The following is a 26,161-nucleotide window of genomic DNA, read 5'->3' on the forward strand; positions in this document are numbered from 1 at the left end:
AGGGGCCAAGCTGCATGGTGTTATCCGTCACTCACTCCATCGCAGTTGGCCTCAAACGGTGCCTACGTCCCGGTCTGCTGCGACCATTGACCGCTATTGGCACTTTGAGCTTTTGGCACAATTTTCGATTACATTTTTATAAAATTTATATGGCCAGTCCCTATATTTTATTTTTATCATTTTGGTGTAATATTGCTTATTAAATATTCCTCGGTTTTATCAGTTGGAATGGAATTCTAATTGTGTTTTCACATTTTTAACTGTTGGTACTTCTAAATGATTTACACATTTTCTCAAACTTAAGCCTGTCTGCTCTGTGCCATAGCTACCAGGAGGTTGAAAGAAGGTTTACATTACTGAAACCTTTGACTGGACCTAACAAGATAGTGACATTTAAAATGTTCCAAAAAATACAGACTTACCAACACCAGGACTGTTGGCTTTGACAGTGCTTGTTAATTCTTTGAAGCAATTTCTCATGTCAACCTGGCACAAATTGAAGAAAGTGGGGGCCCACATATACTTTTTTTTACCCGGGCCCCAAAAAATGTCTGACAAAGCTGCTCCTCCCAGAATTGAGGTTCACAGAAGAATGAAACTAATGCGAAGCTGCCCCTATCAATGGGGAAGACTCCTCTGCGCACTGCTTTGAAGACTATGAAGTCTTAATCTCTTTTCTGAATTTGAGTAAGTTTTCACAGAAAGTGTGGGTTCAAAGTTTTTATTTCAACTCATTATCTTTATGGTTGTAATAGCTTAGTACATATCCTTGAGATATCAATATTGCCGTGATATCATCCTCTATGAATACAATCCTTCGTTATTCCCAATGCATTTCGGGCTTCCTGTCAGCCCTTCGTCAGGGGATTACTGAAGGGTTCGGTATATCCTGGTAAACTAAATAGTAAACAAATTCCGCGATGTATCCATGCTTCTGAGTGACTCGTTGCGTTACTCAAATTCAGAAACGAGATTAAGACTTCATAGTCTTCAAAGCAGTGCGCAGAGGAGTCTTCCCCATTGATAGGGGCAGCTTCGCATTAGTTTCGTTCATGATTAAACGCTGTGTGGCTCAAACAGCGATTCCACTGGAGCACGCCAAAGAATAAACCACAGCACACAAGAGAATAATTTGAGCGGTGCAAGTCCCACCCATAATTTTTGTCAGTTCACAGAAGAATGTCAGAATAGTCAGAGAACTGAATCCTTCCATCGATCCAGGTCTGACCTCTCTGAAAATATGCCACCCAACTGCGGGCCATGATTTGACCCGGGCTACGGAGTCCAGGTCCGCTGTTAACTGCCACCCACTCAGAGACGCTTTATCAATCTCAGCAGGTGGCCACCTTTATGAAAAGTTTCATTGTGAGCTTTGTGGCATGAATTGAAGGGGATGGCTAGGGCAGTCCTCCTTCTCTCTTCACCCTCCAGTGTTGACCTCATGCATCCACTTGCCTGCTGTCACCTCCCATATCAATCTTCAGTCCCTCCTAAGCCAACACTCTGCCCGGTCCCCATACTCACATCTGCGTTCTGGTAGGCGGTCACAGCCACAAACTGCGTCTCGGGGAAGGTGAAGGTCTGGGTCTTGCTGGCCGGGAACTCCTCCAGCTCTCCATCAGTCACCTCGGCCACGTGCAGCCGCGGCTGGTACTTGTGGAGCGACTGCAGCACAACCATCTGTGGGGTGGACACATGAATGAGGCAGTCATGAGAGAGTGCAACCGTGGAAGATAACTGAGCAGACATGAGTGTGTTCTACCAGTGGAGATCAGTGAGCTGCATGGAGAAAGTGCAATCGGGGAATATCAATGAAGACGCAAGAGTGAGTACAACTTTGGGAGAACAGTGAGTAGCCAAACGTGAATGCAACTGGGGAGATCAGTAAGTATTCAAGAGTGAATGCAACCTTGGAAGACCAAGGTACTTGATGAGTAACTCATACTTGATAAGTAACGCAGTGTGCTGCCAGTTACCACCTTTTAAAATACCTTTACACCAGCACGTAGCCTGCTTGATCATCCTTGCATACTGTGTCAGTACACCATCCTTTATACCAAAACACTTTACCACATCCTTGAACTGTCGCTGTATCCCACATGGCTAATCTATCCCTCCATGCTGGCCCCATGCATCGCCACTACCTACCAAATGTGTATACTACCTTTCCTTACTGCACCTAACACATCCCTACATGCTGTCTGAGAAAACCGCTTATGTCTACCGCATGCATATACCATCACTACATACCGTCTGAGAAACCTGCGTATGTCTCTGCATGCATGTACCATCACTACATACCATCTGAGAATACTGCTTATGTCTACCGCATGCATGTACCATCACTACATACCATCTAAGAATACTGCTTATGTCTCTGCATGCATATACCATCACTACATACCATCTGAGAAACCTGCGTATGTCTCTGCATACATGTACCATCGCTACATACCGTCTGAGAAACCTGCGTATGTCTCTGCATGCATGTACCATCACTACATCCCATCTGAGAATACTGCTTATGTCTCTGCATGTATGTACCATCTCTACATACCATCTGAGAATACTGCTTATGCCTCTGCATGCATGTACCATCTCTATATACCATCTGAGAATAGTGCTTATGTCTTTCCATGCATGTACCATCACTACATACCATCTGAGAATACTTCTTATGTCTCTGCATGCATGCACCCTCCCTATGTACCATCTGAGAATACTGCTTATGCCTACTGCATGCATGCACCATCTCTATGTACCCTCTGAGAATTCTGCTTATTTCTACTGCATGCATGCACCATCTCTATGTAACATCTGAGTATATTGTATTTCTTCACAGCATTAATGAACTGTGCCTGCATAATGTATTGAATCTGCCGGACACATCCTTTCGCTGTCCCTGCCAATCACCTCTGCACGCCTTCCCTGCCTTGGCACACCATTCCTGTATACCACCTCTGTTCTGGTATCCTGCCTCTGCACACCATACCACCACCCGCACACATTATGTTTATGTCACTTCCCATGCATTGCAATTCCACTCTGCCTTGGTACATATGAGTCCTGCCACCCTCCTCTTTGCTTTGACACCTAGTCACACACTGTGTGCACACTGCGTTTGTATGCTACTGCCTTTGTTTCCACTTAGGTACCGTCCTTGTAGGGGCCACAAACACTCCCCCGTGTGCATATGTACATGATCAGCTTGTACAGTGCACCATCACATCAGTAACATACTCACTTGCACACCACCTTTGCACGCTGAAAGTACATGCACCTTTGTACTTCATTCTCACAGGACCCCTGAACCCCAAGACAGTTAGTAGATGGGCAAGGGCCGGTATAAAGGGGACCACGTTCCTTGAACCTTGGTCGAAGAGGCTTCTCTTCCCTATAAGTTCCAGACCTTCCCAAATGTTGAGAAAGCTCCCACTGACAGATGACAATACTGGCCCAGAGGTGACCACATGTTATAGTGTCCGGCTGTCCTGTGCATGGCTTTAGAAAGGTGCACTCCCTTTGCCCTACATTGAGAACCTTCCCCAGCAGGGGGCAGTGGACAGATCTTTCACCCCTGACCTCAGGCTCTGATCTGTAGTGCCTGGTCAAAGAGGGCCTGGTCTATTACTAATTGAACCTTTCTGAGGGAAATCTATTCATCAAGAAGGTATCCAGGAAGGAATGCTCACGACTGCAGCACATGGATCCATTTTTGTAAGTGGGCCTGACCGACTGACGTCTCCTGCTAGCATTCAGGCTCGGACTGGCCCATTGGGCTATCAGGCAGTGCCCGATGGGCTGCTCTTCCAGGTCAGTGTGTGGGTCTCTTTTCTGGCTGTTCGGTCTCTTTTAATGTTGATTGCTCTGTTATTGAAACAAACAATGCTTACAGGAAGCTCAGACTCATGCAGCCTGTCACACCTTGAAAAATACGTGTACAGCTCGTCTTTATACCTTCAAAACTGCCTCAGTTTGCACACATGGGCCACTTTTTTAGCTATCTAAGTCCCTAGTGGGGGCACTTTTATTTCGGTGCCCGGGCCTATTTTCCATCCCCGTCCGACACTGCTAGCATTGTTCCTCTGCGGCCAGGTATGCTATACATACTACCTGCCAGTCACTGGCGCAGCACACCTGCGCAGTGCATTCTGTTCTAAAACAATCCTGTTGGAAAACATGTTGACGGGGTCTAGTAACCATTGAGCGTGCCAGAAAGACTTGTTTAGGATCTGAGTATTATTTTTCCATGGAAATGTCAATCGGCAGTTACCATCAGCTCTCAACATTAACGAGCTGTGGGCCCTGCTAGTGAAGAAACTGTTTCACAAAGATAAGTCTGTCATTCGAGAAACTCGTCCTTTTTTTTACTATAGGTAAATCGCCATACATCTGCCTAACTTTTTTTATTCCATGTTAATAGAATTTTGTCACGATACAGAACATCATGTGATACATAATGCAAAGTCACATTTAGAATTTACCTGGTGGTACAGAAATAAGATACTGGCAGGAGTAGATGATTCAGTAGATAAGAAAACGTACATTATAGTGAATCCGTTTCAAACTTCAGATCACAAAATCAGAGTCCCCGTTTACGCAATTACATCTGCCTAACTTAAGGAGACACATATATCTCATTAAGTTAGGCAGATGCATGTAAAATGTATATATGGTATGTAGATGTGAAGTTCGGAACATTAAACCTATACTTACATGTACTTTGACGATACAGTGGTAGTCAAGTCAGGAATAACTTTATTCGGTTAGAATTAACCATAAAAGTATGACATTCATGAAACACACATAATAAATTACATAAAAGATACAATAAAATCATATAGCTCACATATTTCAAGATTTCCAAACAGGTTTAAAAAATCGGGTTTCTAAAAAGGAGACACAGAATTTGATTACATTTCATATCGTTTCCTTACTGATAACGCCATCCTAATAAAATGTAAAACTTCCATGCAGGTTACTTCAGTAGACAATGATAATAAAAAGTTAAAACCCTCCTGAAAATTACATGGTCTGATGTCTTTTAAGAGTGGTATAAGGACCCGAACTCTTGGGACCCTGTAGAGTGTACAAAAAAGGGTAAAGTGCAGGGTGCTTTGTTGGGACAGGTTATCACAATGGCAAGATATAAGATTATTGCACCATCCGACCTGTTTAGGAAAGGCCCCTAAAAAGTGCAATGTGCAGAGCCTAAATCTAGTCAACAGAAATCTAAATTGTACGTTCCTTGTAAAAGTCACATAAAATTGCTGACATAAAAGAGTCTGATCGGTATGAGGTCGTCGCCTTGTTGGCCGCCAACATTTGTCGAGCTCAACACCATATGCATTTTATAGTCGATTTCGTGCTTGTGTCTATACTATTAGGATTATCAAAAAAATGCCCGAGGCTAATTTCCTTAAATTTACCTTTCACATAGCAAAGCCTGGGATAGCCTCGGCATTATCCAGTGAAATGCAGTCCATAATAATTTCTCTTGTGAGCTTTAACTCATCCGACAGTCAGACTTTCGCCCAGAGTAACAATGGGGCAATATTTATTTGATCAGAAATAAAAATCAACCCCTACCTCAGAGTGGCAGAATGCTGTAGGGGCGCTATTTGGGATCATCAACAATCTCTTTAGAATATTATGCTCTAGAGTTTGAAGTTTCAGACTTTTTTAATGTCCCCATACTCCCGGCCCATATGTGGTAGTAGACAAGCATTTCGATTTATGTAAGGTTATTAGTTCTGCTACGGGCTTTTGGCCCAACTAGCACGCAAAGCGGAAAAGACCTTCCACTGCACAGCTAGTGTTCTGTATCCTGGATATAATGAGGTGTTCCCAGGTCAGTTTATTATTAAAAACATTCCCTAAGTAATTAATATTTGAAACGTTATCAATTGTCTTCCCCTTTCTATATTTGGTATGACTTGGTCCACAGACCATGACATACGATTTAGTAAAATTAACCTTTAAATCTAGAGCTAGCATAAAATCTGTGAATGTGTTCAAAGACTTCTGTAAGCTATTAGCGGTTAAAGACATTAAAACCATGTCATCCGCATATGACAGCAACGGTATCGGCTTACCCCCTATCCTAGGGAAATCTAACTCCTGATCTTTTAGAGCTGATTCTACTCCATTTGTGTTTAGAAGGAAGAGGAATGGGGCCAATATGCACCCTTGACGGACTCCCTTTGTTGAGACAAAGGGCCCTGTCCTTTCTCCCGTAGGTCCAAATCTTATAGCCACAGTGGTGATTGCGTGCAGCCTACGCAATAGGGTGATCAAAGGCTCCTCAAAACCTATTAATCCCATCATGCCCCAGAGTTTGCTCCTATTAACAGTATCAAAGGCTCTGGATCGGTGCATGAAGGCAAGGTGTATAGACTCCTGCCTTGCCTTCATGTACTTACCCATGATCAGCGCCAAGTTATGGCACTGTTCATTTGTCCCCATTCCTCTTTGAAACTCATATTGTGTAGGGGACATTAAACCTTTGGAATCTGCCCAGATTCAAGGCGTGCTAAAATCACCCTCCCAGTACCTTGGCCGTGGAGTCAATTAAGGAAATGGGCCTATAACAGGCCAGATCCTCCTTCTTTCCCTTTTTGTACAGAGGGACCACTATGGCCTCTTGCCATGATGTTGGAATGGGACCCATTATTGCTGCTCTAAAGACATTCGTTAGGAGAGGTGCCCAAAAGTTGAATGTTACTTTTAAATAAATCAAGAGGTACCTCATCCGGGGCTGGGGCTTTTAGGTGCATTCCTCTCTTTAGGGCCTCCTCTTCATCGCTTCCTGAGAAGGAGGTGCTCAAATAATGTGCAGTCAGTGGATTTAATTGGTCTCCCTGACTTAGATCCTGACTAATGATACCGCTTGGGTTAAAAATCTTAGTAAAGTGGGATTCCCAAACGTCCCCTTGTACCAGTGAATCCATACCCCCCCCCGAGTCCTTTGAAAACAGAGGGCGGTTAATTACCTCCCAAAAGCACCTAGAGTCTTTGAGCATACTTGCTCTCTCTAGGTCCTCCCAGGCCTGCTTCCTCAGGTCTTGCTTCCCCTGTTCCACTATGCGCTTAGAAGACTCCCTTGCACTCTCAATTATGGCCTTATCTCTTCGGTTTGTTTGTAATGCCTTTAAATCTTTTTGCGCCTTTGTACACTCGAAATTGAACCATTTGGTTTCCCTAGGTTCCCTTAGTACTAGTGGGTTCAACAGATTACTTGAGACATCTCTAGAACTCAATCCCTTGAAATCCCTGTATAACCATTTCAGAGGAGAAGTCGTAATCCAGGCATTCCAAAAAATAACTTACATTTGTTTTTACAATACTTTTCTCAAATTGAGGGGGGTTATCTTACACCACTTCATATTTACTCCTTGATTTAAATTATACTGCAGGGGGTGGCCATCGCCTTCATTCTCCTGGGCAGCCATAATTAGGGAAGCAGTGAGAGGGTTGTGGTGGCTGGCATTGTTTGGCTCCACCTCAAAACTGTCTACAAGGGAGGCATATTTACTGGATATTAGCATGAAGTCAATAACACTTCGGCTCCCTCTGCCCATATAAGTGGGGTATTGAATTTCTGAGTTACTGACCAAATCGTTCACGATAAATCATTCACAATAACCTCATTTAAGGCGTCTCCATGTGGGGTGTGTATAAAATGCGGTAGTGGTTGTCCTTCAGTGTCTGTTAGCCCACAAACCTTATCTGAGCTATGTCCACAGAAAGTACAATTAAAATCCCCGACCCAATAGATGCACACAGGCTGCCACTTCCCTGCGATATTGTCAATCTCCTCCTTGAGGTTTACAATAATGTCACTTCAATTTGGGTCGAAAACATTATAATACCAATTAATTAAAACAATCTTGACCTGAAACAAATTACGAATCAAAATCAATTAATACCATGGTAAATTAATAAAAGACTTGACATCAATAGAAAATCAAGGTCACCAGTCCTCCTTTTGCTCTACCTGCAGGTGAGACAGTTGCATGAAAATTAAGGGAACGGTAACCATTCAAGTTGATACTCTCCCTGGACCAGGTTTCCTGTGTACAGATGATATCAAAGGTGTTTACATACTTTAACCACATTTCGTCATCCAGTTTCAAGCGAATGTCTGCAATATTCCAGGAAACGAATCTAAGGGGGTGGGTTTTACGTGACCTTAACGCTAGGTCCTTTGTTTTGCTAGCGGGCTCAACATCTGAAACTTCTGAGACAGACCCCTCCTTCCTAGATCAATTAGAGTATAGGGAATGGAGGGATCGGTTCCTGACGACCGCTCCTCTGTGCCACTAAAAGCATCTAATGTGGTATGTGTATTATAATCAGCAGGGTAGGACCCCAGTCTATTCTCTTCTATACTTGTTACTGGGCAGTTGGGTTCCCTGGCTAACCCTCCTGTCGTAACAGTTTATTTGGACTATATAGGTCTACTAGTAGTTAGTCATTATCCGATAAGCCCGATAATACTTAAAAGCAATTTGTGTGGTGCTATGTGGGGGGCTGAGAGGAGGGGTTCTGTTCTGGGAACGCAAACCAGACCCAATGCGCCTAATGCTCCTTTGGTGGGGGTTCAAACTTCAGATCACAACATCAGAGTCCCCGTTTACGCAATTACATCTGCCTAACTTAAGGAGACACATATATCTCATTAAGTTAGGCAGATGCATGTAAAATGTATATATGGAATGTAGATGTGAAGTTAGGAATATTAACCCTATACATACATGTACTTTGACGATACAGTGGTAGTCAATATTCTGCAATTGATATTTTTGTCGATCAATACATATGAATTGATTTTCTTACATACAACCGACCAGGGGTGTTGTTTGGATTGAAACAAAGTCCTGTTTGTAGGCTGTTAGTGGTGACCTGGGGTGCAGTTGGTTGTAGTTTGGGTAGTTACCTGTGTCAGGTTGTTTGACGCCCCTTTGTTGTTGGTGAGCTTCAGTTTCCCAAACAGGATCTCCTGCCGCATCCAGTGGGCGCCGGTGTTGGGGGAGTCGGGGTGCATGTAGATCCGATTACCTGCAAGACAAAGACTGTGAGCTCTCCCTGGCATCTCCAGGATATTCAAGGCCACTCTGAGTGTAACTTGTCATGATTCTTTGACTACCTACGTCTCTATCCCAGGCTTCTTCTGCTGCCTTCACCCCTATCCAACCACCGGTCACATAATCCGGAACTTCCTGACTTCCAACGTTTCATCCAATGCTTGTAGTCCCGTTCTGTAAACTAAACAATAATTCCTCATACAAACTGCTCCTCTTTCCCATTCTTATGCCCCCAAAACCCCACAAAGCTCAAACGCATGTCTTTTCTACTATGTGTTTGTAGCCCCATCTGTCAGGTCAACCCTAAAGACGAATCGTTGCCTTCATTCAGTGTCGTAGTCTTCATCCGTGCCACTAAAATATTCAAATACAAAATGTCTAAATCCCAGACCTTGATATTTATGCTCCAGGCTTCTCTCAAGCATGCTACCTTAGCCCTCTAGCTAGTCCTCAACTCCCTGAATACTGCCTCCCCCTCATCCGTCTACCCTCACCCTGGTAAGCTCCTACCCTTCCATACGTCGGGTTCTGACATGTTTGCCAGACCTAGGGGGTTCTGTAGCTACCCTTAGCCATCCTTTTGTAGATGGAGTTACAGTCGACCATCTTGGCCTAGGGGACACTTGTGTGCCAGTGTCATAGGCTGGCTTTCTCGCTGAAGCTTGGGGTCACCCATCCCAATGAGGTCAATCTGGTCACCTAAGGTCCTAGCCTCTGTGCCTTCGCTTATCAACTTTATTGTTAGCGTTCTTAGCATGTCGTCGTGAATTCTTTTTATTGCACTTCGAAATATTTGTATTTGATAGTTTGTGGTTTCCTTGCAGTCTGAAGTAAGAGTGCGGAAGTGCACTCCAGAGTAAGGGAGCAGGGTACATAGCGCTGCTCTCATACCAGGATTTTAGCTTGATTGGGGAGAGCGGGAAACCCAATAAGCACACAGGAGTCACTTCCTCGAGTGGAGGAGAGGGTGCAATTCATTCTACCCTGAGAAACGGGGTCAGCCATTTCCAAGATTATTTACAGACTCTGGTTCCCTTTGAAGGCTCTCTGCAATAACAGCGCACCATGGATTAAAAGTGACACTGTCTACAGTGACAATGATTCAATGTGCTATTAGTGACGTAACTTTCTGTGTTAACAGTGCTTCTTGATTATTAGCGATACTATCTTCATTGATAATTATTCCGCGTAATGTAACTGGTGTCAGTCTGTGTTGATAGTGCCCCGTGGGTTATGAGTGGTGCATTGGCAATGATTCAGTGTTGTGTTGTTACTGGTGTCAGTCTGTGTTGATAGTGTCTCGTGGGTTATTAGTGGTGCATCAGCAATGATTCAGTGTTGTGTTGTTACTGGTGTCAGTCTGTGTTGATAGTGTCCCGTGGGTTATTAGTGGTGCATTGGCAATGATTCAGTGTTGTGTTGTTACTGGTGTCAGCCTGTCTTGATAGTGTCCCGTGGGTTATTAGTGGTGCATTGGCAATGATTCAGTGTTGTGTTGTTACTGGTGTCAGTCTGTGTTGATAGTGTCTCGTGGGTTATTAGTGGTGCATCAGCAATGATTCAGTGTTGTGTTGTTACTGGTGTCAGTCTGTGTTGATAGTGCCCCGTGGGTTATTAGTGGTGCATTGGCAATGATTCAGTATTGTGTTGTTACTGGTGTCAGTCGATTGAGGAATCATGAAACACGTGTCGAGGGATACGAATTGGAAATAAATAATACAGCACTGGCTATGAACACTTTGACTTGAGTATTGAGCGAGAAACATGAACTACGTGAACCATCATGCAAGAGGTAATTACGTTGGGCGTGTCTGGCGCGCTCCCACCCCCCTAATAGTTTAAAAATGGCTCCCAAGAGCCGCCGAGCTGACGAGCTCAGGGGGCTTGCGCCTTCATGCTGTGAGTGGAACTGGTCCTGAGAGATGAGGCAGCACGCCCTGCAACCTATTAACTTTGCTTTTTTTTCCCCTACTGACGATTGAGGAATCATGAAACACGTGTCTAGGGATACATATTGGAAATAAATAATACAGCACTGCCTATGAACACTTTGACTTGAGTATTGAGCGAGAAACATGAACTACGTGAACCATCATGCAAGAGGTAATTACGTTGGGGCATGTCTGGCGCGCTCCCACCCCCCTAATCGTGTTGTTACTGGTGTCGGTCTGTGTTGATAGTGTCCCGTGGGTTACTAGTGGTGCATTGGCAATGATTCACTGTTGTATTCTTACTGGTGTCAGTCTGTGTTGATAGTGCCCGTGGGTTATTAGTGGTGCATTAACAATGATTCAGTATTGTGATGTTACTGGTGTCAGTCGATTGAGGAATCATGAAACACGTGTCTAGGGATACGAATTGGAAATAAATAATACAGCACTGGCTATGAACACTTTGACTTGAGTATTGAGCGAGAAACATGAACTACGTGAACCATCATGCAAGAGGTAATTACGTTGGGGCGTGTCTGGCGCGCTCCAACCCCCCTAATAGTTTAAAAATGGCTCCCACGAGCCGCCGAGCTGACGAGCTCAGGGGGGCTTGCGCCTTCATGCTGTGAGTAGAACTGGTCCTGAGAGATGAGGCAGCACGCCCTGCAACCTATGAACTTTGCTTTTTTTTCCCCTACTGACGATTGAGGAATCATGAAACACGTGTCTAGGGATACGAATTGGAAATAAATAATACAGCACTGGCTATGAACACTTTGACTTGAGTATTGAGCGAGAAACATGAATTACGTGAACCATCATGCAAGAGGTAATTACGTTGGGGCGTGTCTGGCGCGCTCCCACCCCCCTAATCGTGTTGTTACTGGTGTCGGTCTGTGTTGATAGTGTCCCGTGGGTTATTAGTGGTGCATTGGCAATGATTCAGTGTTGTGTTGTTACTGGTGTCAGTCTGTGTTGATAGTGTCTCGTGGGTTATTAGTGGTGCATCAGCAATGATTCAGTGTTGTGTTGTTACTGGTGTCAGTCTGTGTTGATAGTGTCCCGTGGGTTATTAGTGGTGCATTGGCAATTATTCGGTGTCGTGTTGTTACTGGTGTCAGTCTGTCTTGATAGTGTCCCGTGGGTTATTAGTGGTGCATTGGCAATGATTCAGTGTTGTGTTGTTACTGGTGTCAGTCTGTGTTGATAGTGTCTCGTGGGTTATTAGTGGTGCATCAGCAATGATTCAGTGTTGTGTTGTTACTGGTGTCAGTCTGTGTTGATAGTGTCCCGTGGGTTATTAGTGGTGAATTGTCAATGATTCAGTGTCATGTTGTTACTGGTGTCAGTCTGTGTTGATAGTGTCCCGTGGGTTATTAGTGGTGCATTGGCAATGATTCAGTGTTGTGTTGTTACTGGTGTCAGTCTGTGTTGATAGTGTCCCGTGGGTTATTAGTGGTGCATTGGCAATGATTCAGTGTCGTGTTGTTACTGGTGTCAGTCTGTGTTGATAGTGCCCCGTGGGTTATTAGTGGTGCATTGGCAATGATTCAGTATTGTGTTGTTACTGGTGTCAGTCGATTGAGGAATCATGAAACACGTGTCGAGGGATACGAATTGGAAATAAATAATACAGCACTGGCTATGAACACTTTGACTTGAGTATTGAGCGAGAAACATGAACTACGTGAACCATCATGCAAGAGGTAATTACGTTGGGGCGTGTCTGGCGTGCTCCCACCCCCCTAATAGTTTAAAAATGGCTCCCACGAGCCGCCGAGCTGACGAGCTCAGGGGGGCTTGCGCCTTCATGCTGTGAGTGGAACTGGTCCTGAGAGATGAGGCAGCACGCCCTGCAACCTATGAACTTTGCTTTTTTTTCCCCTACTGACGATTGAGGAATCATGAAACACGTGTCTAGGGATACGAATTGGAAATAAATAATACAGCACTGGCTATGAACACTTTGACTTGAGTATTGAGCGAGAAACATGAACTACGTGAACCATCATGCAAGAGGTAATTACGTTGGGGCGTGTCTGGCGCGCTCCCACCCCCCTAATAGTTTAAAAATGGCTCCCACGAGCCGCCGAGCTGAAGAGCTCAGGGGGCTTGCGCCTTCATGCTGTGAGTGGAACTGGTCCTGAGAGATGAGGCAGCACGCCCTGCAACCTATGAACTTTGCTTTTTTTTCCCTACTGACGATTGAGGAATCATGAAACACGTGTCTAGGGATACGAATTATAAATAAATAAAACAGCACTGGCTATGAACACTTTGACTTGAGTATTGAGCGAGAAACATGAATTACGTGAACCATCATGCAAGAGGTAATTACGTTGGGGCGTGTCTGGCGCGCTCCCACCCCCCTAATCGTGTTGTTACTGGTGTCGGTCTGTGTTGATAGTGTCCTGTGGGTTATTAGTGGTGCATTGGCAATTATTCTGTGTCGTGTTGTTACTGGTGTCAGTCTGTGTTGATAGTGCCCAGACTGACATCAGTAACAACACAACACTGAATCATTGGCAATGATTCAGTGTCGTATTGTCACTGGTGTCAGTCTGTGTTGATAGTGTCCCGTGGGTTATTAGTGGTGCATTGGCAATGATTCAATGTTGTGTTGTTACTGGTGTCAGTCTGTGTTGATAGTACCCCGTGGGTTACTAGTGGTGCATCGGAGGTGATTCAGGGTCGTGTAGTTACTGGTGTCAGCCTGTGTTGATAGTGTCCCGTGGGTCATTTGTGGTGCATCAGCAATGATTCAGTATTGTGTTGTTACTGGTGTCAGTCTATGTTGATAGTGCCTCGTGGGTTATTAGTGGTGCATCGGGAATGATTCAGTGTTGTGTTGTTACTGGTGTCAGTCTGTGTTGATAGTGCCCCGTGGGTTATTAGTGGTGCATTGTCAGTGATTCATTGTCGTGTTGTTACTGGTGTCAGTCTGTGTTGATAGTGTCCCGTGGGTTATTAGTGGTGCATCGGGAATGATTCAGTGTTGTGTTGTTACTGGTGTCAGTCTGTGTTGATAGTGCCCCGTGGGTTATTAGTGGTGCATTGTCAGTGATTCAGTATTGTGTTGTTACTGGTGTCAGTCTATGTTGATAGTGCCTCGTGGGTTATTAGTGGTGCATCGGGAATGATTCAGTGTTGTGTTGTTACTGGTGTCAGTCTGTGTTGATAGTGCCCCGTGGGTTATTAGTGGTGCATTGTCAGTGATTCATTGTCGTGTTGTTACTGGTGTCAGTCTGTGTTGATAGTGTCCCGTGGGTTATTAGTGGTGCATCAGCCATGATTCAGTGTAGTGTTGTTACTGGTGTCAGTCTGTGTTGATAGTGCCCCGTGGGTTATTAGTGGTGCATCGGCAATGATTCAGTGTTGTGTTGTTACTGGTGTCAGTCTGTGTTAATAGTGCCCCGTGGGTTATTAGTGGTGCATCGGCCAGGATTCAGTGTAGTGTTGGTGCTGGTGTCAGTCTCTGTTGATAGTGCCCGGTGGGTTATTAGTGGTGCATCGGCAATGATTCAGTGTAGTGTTGTTACGCCCGGGTGTCAGTCTGTATTGATAGTGCCCCGTGGGTTATTAGTGGTGCATCGGCAATGATTCAGTGTAGTGTTGTTACTGGTGTCAGCCTGTGTTGATAGTGCCCCGTGGTTTATTTGTGGTGCATTGGTGTCCCGCGGGTTATTAGTGGTGCATTGGCAATGATTCAGTGTTGTGTTGTTACGGGTGTCAGTCGATGTTGATAGTGTCCCGTGGGTTATTAGTGGTGCATTGGCAATGATTCAGTGTCGTGTTGTTACTGGTGTCAGTCTGTGTTGATAGTGTCCCGTGGGTTATTAGTGGTGCATTGGCAATGATTCAAGGTTGTGTTGTTACTGATGTCAGTCTGTGTTGATAGTGTCCCGTGGGTTATTAGTGGTGCATCGGCAATGATTCAGTGTCGTGTTGTTACTGGTGTCAGTCTGTGTTGATAGTGCCCCGTGGGTTATTAGTGGTGCATTGGCAGTGATTCAAGGTTGTGTTGTTACTGATGTCAGTCTGTGTTGATAGTACTCCATGGGGTACTGCTGATCACTGTTTCTATGTCAATAGTGTGCATAAGGGTATGAGTGATGTCTACCTCGATATTAATAGACATTGTGTTTTTTTTTTACATTTGTTTTGCTCTTTGTTGTATCTTATGTTTTTCCTAGTCAAACCTTGCTGTACTCCTCTGCTGTATAGACAGTGAAGGCCCAGTCATGCAGCCATCAACAAGAAGAGGTAACACGGAAGGTTTGTGCTCGATTTTTCTTGGCCTGAAGTTGTTGATAGTTTTATAAAAGGTAACAAAGCAAGAAATATTCCTAGATGAAGAGGCAGTGGAGTGGCACCTGGGGATTCGGCTGTGGGGAATTCTAATAGAATGGTCAATCCGCATGCGGGGTCAGTCTTTGGGGTGGAATGCTCCCTTGAAGGTGGGATCAGGCCCACGAACGGGGGCGGTGACTAAGAACAGTCAATTCTTGAGAAGGGATTACTCTGGTGGTATGTGTCTTTGAAGATACCACCTGAGTTGGGATCAGGCCCATGGACGGGGGCGGTAGCTAAGAACAGTCAATTCTTGGGAAGGGATTACTCAGGTGGTATGTGTCTTTGAAGATACCACCTGAGTTGGGATCAGGCCCATGGACGGGGCGGTAGCTAAGAACAGTCAATTCTTGGGAAGGGATTACTCAGGTGGTATGTGTCTTTGAAGATACCACTTGAGTTGGGATCAGGCCCATGGACGGGGGCGGTAGCTAAGAACAGTCAATTCTTGGGAAGGGATTACTCAGGTGGTATGTGTCTTTGAAGATACTACCTGAGTTGGGATCAGGCCCATGGACGGGGGCGGTAGCTAAGAATAGTCAATTCTTGGGAAGGGATTACTCTGGTGGTATGTGTCTTTGAAGATACCACCTGAGTTGGGATCAGGCCCATGGACGGGGGCGGTAGCTAAGAACAGTCAATTCTTGGGAAGGGATTACTCTGGTGGTATGTGTCTTTGAAGATACCACCTGAGTTGGGATCAGGCCCATGGACGGGGGGCGGTAGCTAAGAACAGTCAATTCTTGGGAAGGGATTACTCAGGTGGTATGTGTCTTTTGAGATACCACCTGAGTTGGGATCAGGCCCATGGACGAGGGCGGTAGCTGGGAACAGTCAGTTCTTGAGAAGGGTTTACTCTGGTGGTATGTGTCTTTGAAGATACCACCTGAGTTGGGATCAGGCCCATGGAAGGGGCCGGTAGTTGGGAACAGTCAATTCTTGAGAAGGGATTACTCTGGTGGTATGTGTCTTTTGAGATACCACCTGAGTTGGGATCAGGCCCATGGACGAGGGCGGTAGCTGGGAACAGTCAGTTCTTGAGAAGGGTTTACTCTGGTGGTATGTGTCTTGGAAGATACCACCTGAGTTGGGATCAGGCCCATGGAAGGGGCCGGTAGTTGGGAACAGTCAATTCTTGAGAAGGGATTACTCAGGTGGCATGTGTCTTTGAAGATACCACCTGAGTTGGGATCAGGCCAATGGAGGGGGTCTGTTACTGGGATATGGTCTGGGATTGGCCTCTTCCTAAGATGGAGTCCTTATAGCCAGTCTCCGGGTTGGGGCTGTCCTTGGGGAGGGGTGGTGCTGACATACAGATTCTGGGGGTGGGAGTAGCTGCGGGTGCGGCAGTCTCCGGAGTGGATCAGTCACAGAGACCCGTCATTCTTTGTGAGTGGCCAGGCCCAGGGGCCCTGAGAGTTACCTGGCATATTTCCTTCTGCTTTTCCGCACTGGACCCATTTACCGCCCTGGTACCGCCAGTGGTGCTGGTCCGCGAGCACGATGTCCACAAACACGTTGTAATGCGCCATGGGGTCCATCCCAGAAATGTTGAAACTGAGGAAGGGGAACATCCGCCTGGAGAAGAGAGAAGAGAGCGCAGCGGGTTAATGGACCAACCAATGAAAGTGGGGTAAATCAAGGGTCTGCAGGAAACTACTAGCACAGCATGGAGTCCAGTAAACAGCTGGTGCATTACAGAGCTCAGCACACTGCAACGCAAACAGCCAATGACTCTGGAACCACAACAGAGAACCTAGGATTTGATGTACGAAGCTATTTGCCCACAGAGACCCTTCGATATGTCAGACTCTTAGTGCGCTGATGTGTCCACTCTGTACAGTCCATGCACATTCTTTCATACAGGACATCCCAGAGGCGAAACAGACCACAGTCTCAGTGCGTTGTGTGGTCCAGATGAACACGAGCCCATGTCCTCGATATTGTATTCATTTGCTGACCCCCGTACTGGGTCAGATCGTCCAAAAACCTAACAAGAAGCTTGTACAGCCTTCTGACACCCTTTCATACTACTAATGTAAACAACTTTCCTACCCTAACATGGGTTCAAGAAGGAGCTCAAACAGACAATTGCAAAACTGAAATAACAACACTCAATGTCCTGGCAATACATTAATGGAAAATCAGGCAGTGAAGTCGCAATACTTTTGCAATGGTTGAGGGTGAGTAGCTGGACCATGCACATCTCGCTCCAACGCTACTCTTCGTTACGTTAGGGGAGATTCAGAATCACTCACAGTGGGCACTGGTAGAATGGCATCTATACTGTACGATGATCAGCCAGGGTGGAGGGTGGAATCAAAGTGGTTTCTAAATCATGGTCCTCGAGGGGTCATTCAGCACAGACCTGCTCTGTCTCATATTAGCCTCTTGACATGGGATCTATTTCTCGTCGCTCTTTTGCCATATCTCTCAGCGGACACTATGGTGTCCTTTCGAGAGAGCACAGTCCAAGAAGGTGGTTCTAATGGGGTTTATGTTGAAGGAATCTGTCTCTCACATGCACGGCATGACCTTCACCACAACTTCTTGCTCGTCTGAGTATTTCAGGCTCGTTGGTGGTCATTTACGCTATCGTGACTATTTGACACTCGGCCACCACATTGCTTGATTATGGGATGGTGCCAGCGATCTCTTGGCCCAGCAGCATCACCACTGGGGGGGTTTGAGTGGAATCATGGGGAGCGTTAAGATACGTCCTTAAAAACTTGTAACGGCCCACTCTCTGTGCTCAAGTTACAATTTGATACAGAAAAGGGGGTGGTGATGAACAGAGTGTCTGAATTAAGCAGAACACTCTTACCCAGTCCAAAGATCAGGGCTTGATCCATCACCGTTTTTTAGCTCACTGCACCATCCCAGCTCAGAACTTGGCTATATGCAAATTAGTCTGACCCTGGCCCAGTGCATCATGGGAACTGGGCAGACCAAACTACCAAGCCAATTCTTATACTGGGAAGGAAACAAGCTACCGGGGACAGGTTTCTGGCATTTCAGCCTTCTTCGGCCCGGCTTGCTTGAATCCTGATGGTGGGCCGAAGACGGCTTGGTAGCTTGTCTCCTTTCTGGTGAAGAATTGGCTTGGTAGTTTAGTCTGCCCTGTTCCCATGATGCACTGGGCCAGGGACAGACTGATTTGCATATAGCCAGGTTCTGAGCTGGAAAGGTGCAGTGAGATAAATAACGGTGCTGGATCAAGCCCTGATCTTCGGACTGGGTAGGAGTGGTCTGCTTAATTCAGACACTCTGTTCATCACCACCCCCTTTTCTGAATCGTTTTTGGCCACTATAGGTGTGGCAGGGTATACTCAGACATGAGTCCCTTTCTCACTGCACCATCAGGATTCAAGCAAGCCGGGCTGAAATGCCAGAAACCGGTCCCCGGTAGCTTGTCTCCTTTCTGGTGAAGAATTGGCTTGGTAGTTTAGTCTGCCCTGTTCCCATGATGCACTGGGCCAGGGACAGACTGATTTGCATATAGCCAGGTTCTGAGCTGGGATGGTGCAGTGAGATAAATAACGGTGATGGATCAAGCCCTGATCTTTGGACTGGGTAAGAGTGGTCTGCTTAATTCAGACACTCTGTTCATCACCACCCCCTTTTCTGAATCAAGTTACAGTTTAGCAGTGCTGAGGACTTTGTTTAACCTCCCCATGAGCTCCTCATCTTCCCCAGTGGCGTGGGGACACAGATGTGTAATCTTCCTGCAGCTGATCCTGAGGGACTACAGGTATGAGGCAAAGTCAATCTCCTGGACTAGATCTCAGTCAGTATGCCATAGGCTGCTGGCACCTCCCGCAGCTGAGCATCACTTCATCTGCAGACATCCAGTGATGGGCACCTGGAGGCAAGTGAAGTCAGCGCTGATGCAAGAAGATGGAGACGGGGAAATAACTTCTATGGTAATAGGAGCCAGCGTCGTGGCACAGTAGGCAGCCAAACATCGCATTAACTAGCGACTGATTTATATCATGAAACCAGATGTTTTTAAAGTATTTCATCTTCTTCTTTTCCACTTCCTGGTGTTTTTATATGTGCTAGCTTCAGATAGTTTATCACCAGTGTAGTAGATACTGCAATGCAACCACTTCTCAAACGCAGTGCTTCCTCAATTACAGACCCCTCTTCTCACGCGTTGAACAATGCCTGCAGCGTTCTCTTGTACGCCTTTGCAGGATACACCTCCATTCGTTCTTGCCCATGGAGAGGTGTTCATCAGATACAGTTGCTGCCACCCTGTCTTCTAGGGAAATGGACATGGTCTTTAGCTATTAACTATAATCAACACATATATTCCTAATTTCTAGATGCTTGGGTGGATTCTTCAGTGGTAACTCCCCATGGATGGCATGTCAGGTAGTCGGCTGGATTGCCAGTCCCGGGTCTGCAAACCAGCTGAAATGAGTCTTCCTAGAGATGGAAAATCAATTTCTTAATCTGTAAAGTGGATTTAGATGAGGAGCCTTGGAAGAGTGGTATCAAGGATTGTGATCTGTGCACACTTGGCAGTGGTTACCATGGAGATAATTATGGAAATGGGGACAGCCAATACTTTTCTAAAACAAAAAGTAACATGAGGAAAAAGTACACTCATTAAAATGCTATGTAATCAATGCAGGGTCAGCTGTTAAACGTGCCCTCAACATCCATGATAAAGACTTGGGGGCAGATTTATGAAGGGCTTGCGCCACGTTTACGCCGCCGTTGCGTGACGCAACGGCGCGGAAACGTGGCGCATCCCTGTGCCCTATTTACAACGTGACGCATCTAGGAGATGCGTCACGTTGTACAGCACTGCGCCATGAGAAGGCGTTCCTGCGCAGGGGGGGGCGTTCCTGCGCAGGAACGCCTCTTGAAAGTGGCTGAGTCAAATCTATGAGATTTCACTCAGTCACTTTCAGGGCAATGCTGCGTCAAAACCCTGCGCCTGCTTGAAGCAGGCGTAAGGCTTGAGGCAGCGTTGAAAGAATAGGCCCCCCCAGAGCATTGCTGGAGCTGCGTCGCGCTTGCGACGCAACTCCAGCAATGCGCCACATTTCCGGCACAGATGCGTCACGCATCTGTGCCGTTTTTGCCCCATGGTGCGCCGCATCATAAATGCGGCGCACCATGGGTGGCGTAGCTGTGGCGCACTGTGGCGCATGTTAACTGGCGCATCCCTCGGGATGCGCCAGTTACCATAAATCTGCCCCTTGCTCCTTATTGTGGAGACCTGGTTCTCTGACTCAGCAGCACCTGGTACCCAAAATATACCCCCTCACACACACTAACAGATCAACAGGGCGAGGCGGTGGCATTTCTCTATTACATGGTTCTCACTGGCATACCGCAAAAGCTGCAAAACAGTGTGCATCAGCGTGGCACTATCCCATAGTAATTATGAATATAACAAGATAAAGGGGGGAATTTTAGAGACCTGTGAGGATTGAATCCCTTACCCAACCAGTCAAGTGTCTTCTCCTCTAAAGGATTTTGTATATCCTAAACAGCGTAGGAATCAAAACATCCCTGAGCTCCTCTTTCAGAGAGAGGGGGTTCTAGCCCTTGGTGGGGCTAGGGGTCCCCGGCAATAGGAGAATCCCAGAGGATGAAGCATACCCAGGGCTGGACTGGGAACCAAAACCGGCCCTGGCAAAGTGCTCGGCCAGCCCCCAGGGGGACTGGTGGTGCGACCAAGCTCTTTGCCAGTGCCGGTTTTCGGCCGATTTTGTTACACGGCCGATTTTGCAGCTTTGCTGCAAAAGCGGCCCTGTGACAAAAACGGCCCCCCAGGGGCCCAAAACCGGCCCCCACCCTTGCGGCTCACCAAGAGATTGCCCGGTGCCCGCAACAGCCAGTCCGGCCCTGAGCATGCCACTTCGGTGGGTGATGGGATTACGTCCTAATTAAAGGACTCCTTCAGAAGTACTCTGAGATCATTTTTGTTGTCTCCTTTTCTGGCATAGTTGTTCTCTCAGACACGAGGATTTCCTGTTTACTACCCACAGTATTCAAAAAGTAACTGTTACTCCCCACCCGGTTCAGCTAATAACTTCATGGACAATTTCACCATCCTCGTGACAGACCTGTCCACACTTCCTATAATATCCTCATTTCTGGGGTCTAACATCTGGCTCGAGGACAGCACCATTCTCCTCTTAAATGAGTTCGTGATTAGTTGTGATGGCTTTCAGTTGAAATACTTCTATTTTCCACCTCACACAACAAAGGTGACCGCCTCAACGTTCTTTTCATGCGCTGGCTCCGGCCCTATGGAACACTCTGCCTCCACAATTAAGGAAAACCCAGACTCATTTGAGCTTTCGAAAGCAACTTAAAACTTGGTTGTTTTTAGCCAAGATTGATGTTGGCCTTATTATGTTGTGCTTTTGGCATGACCCATGGTGTAACTCCATTTTAGTGCCTAGCGCTGGAAAGACCCATTCTGGGGCAGCTATGTGCTTTAGAAATCCTCTTATCATAACATAACATGGCTTTCCAACACGCTTGTGTTAGAAATGGGGTTTCTGGTTGGCTAGGGTACGCACCTCAGCCAGGCACCACTCAGTCAGGATAAGGGAGTTACACACCCAAGATAACACCTGCTCTCCCCTTGGTGGCTTGGCAGAGCAGTCAGGCTTATCCCTGAGGCAATGTGTAAAGCGTTTGTGCACTACACAGACATCAGTGACACACTAGGCACACCACAAAAGGAGACTCTACACAGTGGTTTATAAAAAATATCACTTGTATTATATAAAACACATAGGAAAACCACATACATTATTTTGCCACTAGCCGATTGTCATAACACCACATTTAGTGCACTAAGGTAAATACTTATAGGTTGCACATGTCATGAAAACACACCATCACAGTACATAATATGCAAGTTCTGAAAATGATACTGATTATTGGGTTATCGACAACTGGATGCATACCAACCATCTCCATCTTAATGGTAGTACGACAGAGGTAATACTTTTTGGTAAGGCATACAAATTTTGGTCGAATGACTGGTGGCCCCAAAGCCTAGGTCCTTGTCCTTTTCCCAAGGCCATGGTGCGGAACCTTGGAGTGATGATTGATAATCAGTTGTCAATGAAAAGTCATATAAGTCATATAATCAGTACCTGTTATTGAATAATGCGCAACCTACGCAACATTTTTCAGTGGATCCCAATTGAATCTGGAAACTACTTGTCCAGAAAATAAGTTGTATCAACTATGGAAATGCCCGGTTGGCTTCCATTAACGAGGAGCTCTATTCTAGGCTTCAAGTCCTGCAAACAATTGCTGCCAGACTCGTACTAAACCTCCTTTCAAGGTCTCCATCAGCGCCCAGTCTGAAGACTCTTCACTGACTTCCCATTAGGAAGCGAATACGCTTCAAGGTCCTCTGTCTGGTTCACAAGAACATGTACGGAAATGGGCCAAGCTACTTAGCCAAATCAATCAGCTGGTATCAGCCTAATAGGACGCTTTGGTCAGGTACCAAATTTCTCCTTACCCCTCGTAGAATCCGCACTGTCAAGAATGTCAGTAGATCTTTCTCTTTCCTGGCACCTGCTTTTTGGAATAAACTTCCATCACAGCTCCTCTCCATCACAGATCACAATCTATTCCGCAGGGAATTAAAAACCTGGTTATTTGATCATCTATAAAAACTGCTCTATTTTTCTTCTGACCTCTCAGCTCCAGTTGGAGTTTTTACGCTAGCGCCATGAGACTTCTGGGTGAAATGTGCGCTTAATAAATCTCTTTCACTTGATTTGAATTGATCACCAGGCTGAAAATGCCATATATCAATACATTCCGGGCAGGTGATGCCGTATGTGACGAGGAAAATACATAAATTCCCATACTTCACATAAGACCATGGGATACAGCCCCTCTGCACTCCTATTACAGGTTATACGGTACTGCAAGTACAAATAAATCAAATATACCAATCATGGATAACCAATCATTGTCACAATGTATACAGAGAGCATATGGACTTCAGCACTGATCTGCAGTGGTAAAATACCCAGAATCCTATAGCCAACAAATGCTGGGTTTGGAAAATAGGAGGCAAAAGGCAAAACGTTTGGAGATAAACCTGTCAGAAGGGCCAGGTCTAACAGCCTGCAAAACAGCCATTACTCCATAACAACATCAAAGAGATCCTTCTAGAGCAATAGCAGTTGCATCCTTGTCAAGACGGAAGTTAAAGGCTTGCCTGAGGATCCCTTACAGCTGAGGAAGGAAAAGCATTCACTACGTTGACAATTGGCATGTCTGGAGATATAGGAGATACAGTGCTCAGTGTACAGCGATGCTCATACACAGGCAGAACCTTTATGGAGACTTGGAATGCTGCCAGCTGTTCTGTGCTCAGGACACATCTAGAGGCAGAAGGCTTAGGTAATGCTGCGCTGGAAGGCAGAGGTCGCATCAGGCTTCTTCTCCGCTTCGATCAGGATAGGAAGGTTTTTGATCAGTTAGAACCGAGTGCACAGCCCGTATGTACGCACATCAGTGTAAAATTCTTGATTATTTTGGTGCAAGACGGCGAGTGGAAAAACCTTGAACCACTCAGTTGAGTAGACAACAAAGAGAACTACCCATGTATGAACAGAATTGGTTGCCGTTGCACTCAAGACAGTGTATATGGTGTTAAGTAACACAATAAAACAAGCATATATCAAAATGACAGAATATCAAAACAAAGAACTCTCAATGAGTAGATCTTGGAGTCTTTAATGTGATGAACAGCCAGCATCAGGCTTCTTCTCCGCTTCGCCATGAATTCCAGATTGAAGGCATGGCCTGACCTTTTAAAGAGGCTAAAATAAAGCCAGGGCGCAGAAGGTGGAGGATCCACCAGGGTTTATTTAAGCCACAAGTAAGCAATTCAGCCACTATACTTGTGTCTACTAAATGCCTCTCCTAACTCCCTTCGTTTCAAATGCCTACATTCACCATGGAAACTCAGTGTAATGTGCCCCATATTCCACATCTAGAACATTCCACACCCAGAGACAAGCACAGAGGCAAGTGGGAGACTAACCACCAAATATGTCACAACATGAGAGGTTACCACAGAGCCCTTTTAAGGATGGGGGGCAGTCAATAGGAAGTGGTCTGGCAATCCCAATTAAAGATGAAGAGATGAAGTATGGTCCTTCTTTTGCTGTCAGTTCCTGTTAGACAATGTTCTGAAACAAGGAAGAATCACGTCTGTTTCCTAGTTTTCATCATGTTTTTTATTTCTACTTTTTCCTCCGATTTTTGCTTCTTGCAGCTGGAACTTCGATTGGTTATTTATTTGGATATTGTCCTGACTTGTTTCTCCTCCCTGGTCCATCAGGACTCGTTTGGTGCATGCTAGTCTCGTAATTCGTTTCTCCACATCAACAATTAAGACTCTTAAGATTACCTGGAGGTTTTTTGTCGGTTTTTCCTTCAAAGTGTCATCCGTTCAGTGACACACTTGGCAACTTTCACTTAAACTATTCTGTGCAGGGGGCACCATGGATACTGGCAAGCGTTGCCATTTCTATGGACAAGCTAGAAGGGGAGTCTGCAGATCATGTAAGCGTTCAGTCCTAAACACCAACAGACAACATAAGGCAGGCTCCAAGCACTACTGCGACTGATAAAGCAGAGTACCGGATTCAGCAAAGCCGTCCGGCCAGTTGCGTCCGCGGCCAGACCGCTTTGCCGAACACAGCAAGTTGCTTTATCGAATATTTATACTGAAAATAAGGATTATTCTGATGGAATTGTGACTTTCCAAGCAACCTAACTTTGCTGACCTTTTCTGGCTTCCATTTGTATGCAATTAGCGTGGAACGAACGACATAGGACTCTGGTAGGACGTCCTTTATCGACTGTAGTACTACTGCTGTTAGAACAATACTGCCCTGGAGAAGCCCAAGCTTGGGCGAAAAGCGTTGTTTGTTTTGTACTTGAGAGGAAGGAAAATAATAAAAGAACAATCAAGCCCAAACAGACTCGTTGCTTACTTCAATAAGAACTTTGGATTCGATTTTATGTTTTTCATTTGCCTCTCATTTCATGTGTTTCTAGAATGCTTAATTTTTGACCATCTGGTAGCTGGTCATTTGAAGTGGGAAGTGCCTATTTAATCTTAAATCTGTGATTACTTTAGGTGGTGCAGTGAATGAGTTCCCTAGCTACCAATAGTTCTTCAGATCATCAGGGCATTGCTATCAAAACAAAGAACTCGTCAAGGCACTAGTAGAAGAACATGCATCTCATCGTGGTACTTCTACCCCAACACCTTCCCTCTACCTGTTGTAACTCCTTCTCTTTATAAAAGAGATAACAGTACCGCTGTCTCACAAATTAAAAAAATTGCTCTAGATTGAACGCTATCCCTCTGAAAATTATATGTATTTGGTTATTTCTGCCAGCCCTCTCTTAAACCATATTGCAGCACTACCATGAGTTCTGTCACCAGAGCGCAGATGTTTCTCTCTGGAGCATGGCAGTCAGTGGTAGCATCTGTACCCTCTATTTGCCCTGGTTCACCTGGCATTGCCCCAGATTTGCTGGCCTCGGTGATCGTGAAGGAAGTGACAGGAACAGAAAGGATATAGGGCTTCATGCGTTCTGTTGATATTTTCAATCCAAATGACTGACTAACATGTCCGCTACTCAAATTAATTTCGTATTTCATATTTCACTATACTAATTCACCACTAATCCTTTATGGGTCCCGGAGTAGCGTGCTACTTGCCGTAAAAACACTTCAACACCTCGCTTGGTATAGTAAGTGCTATATAA

The 26,161-nt window shown here is 45.6% G+C and overlaps 1 protein-coding gene across 1 annotated transcript in view; it reads right to left on the bottom strand.

Moving 5' to 3' along the window:
* TBX21 (T-box transcription factor 21) overlaps positions 1–26,161 on the bottom strand; it is a 203,296-nt gene that overhangs the window by 60,357 nt on the left and 116,778 nt on the right. Inside the window, exons 2-4 of the mRNA XM_086920519.1 lie at positions 16,791–16,945; positions 8,939–9,060; positions 1,525–1,680 (exon numbers count right to left, since the gene is read on the bottom strand). Of these exons, the coding sequence (XP_086776645.1) occupies positions 1,525–1,680; positions 8,939–9,060; positions 16,791–16,945 (433 nt within the window). The remainder of the gene's footprint in view (positions 1–1,524; positions 1,681–8,938; positions 9,061–16,790; positions 16,946–26,161) is intronic.

The sequence above is a fragment of the Lissotriton vulgaris genome, chromosome 5, assembly GCF_964263255.1.
Source record: "Lissotriton vulgaris chromosome 5, aLisVul1.2, whole genome shotgun sequence".
Taxonomy (NCBI): Eukaryota; Metazoa; Chordata; class Amphibia; order Caudata; family Salamandridae; genus Lissotriton; species Lissotriton vulgaris.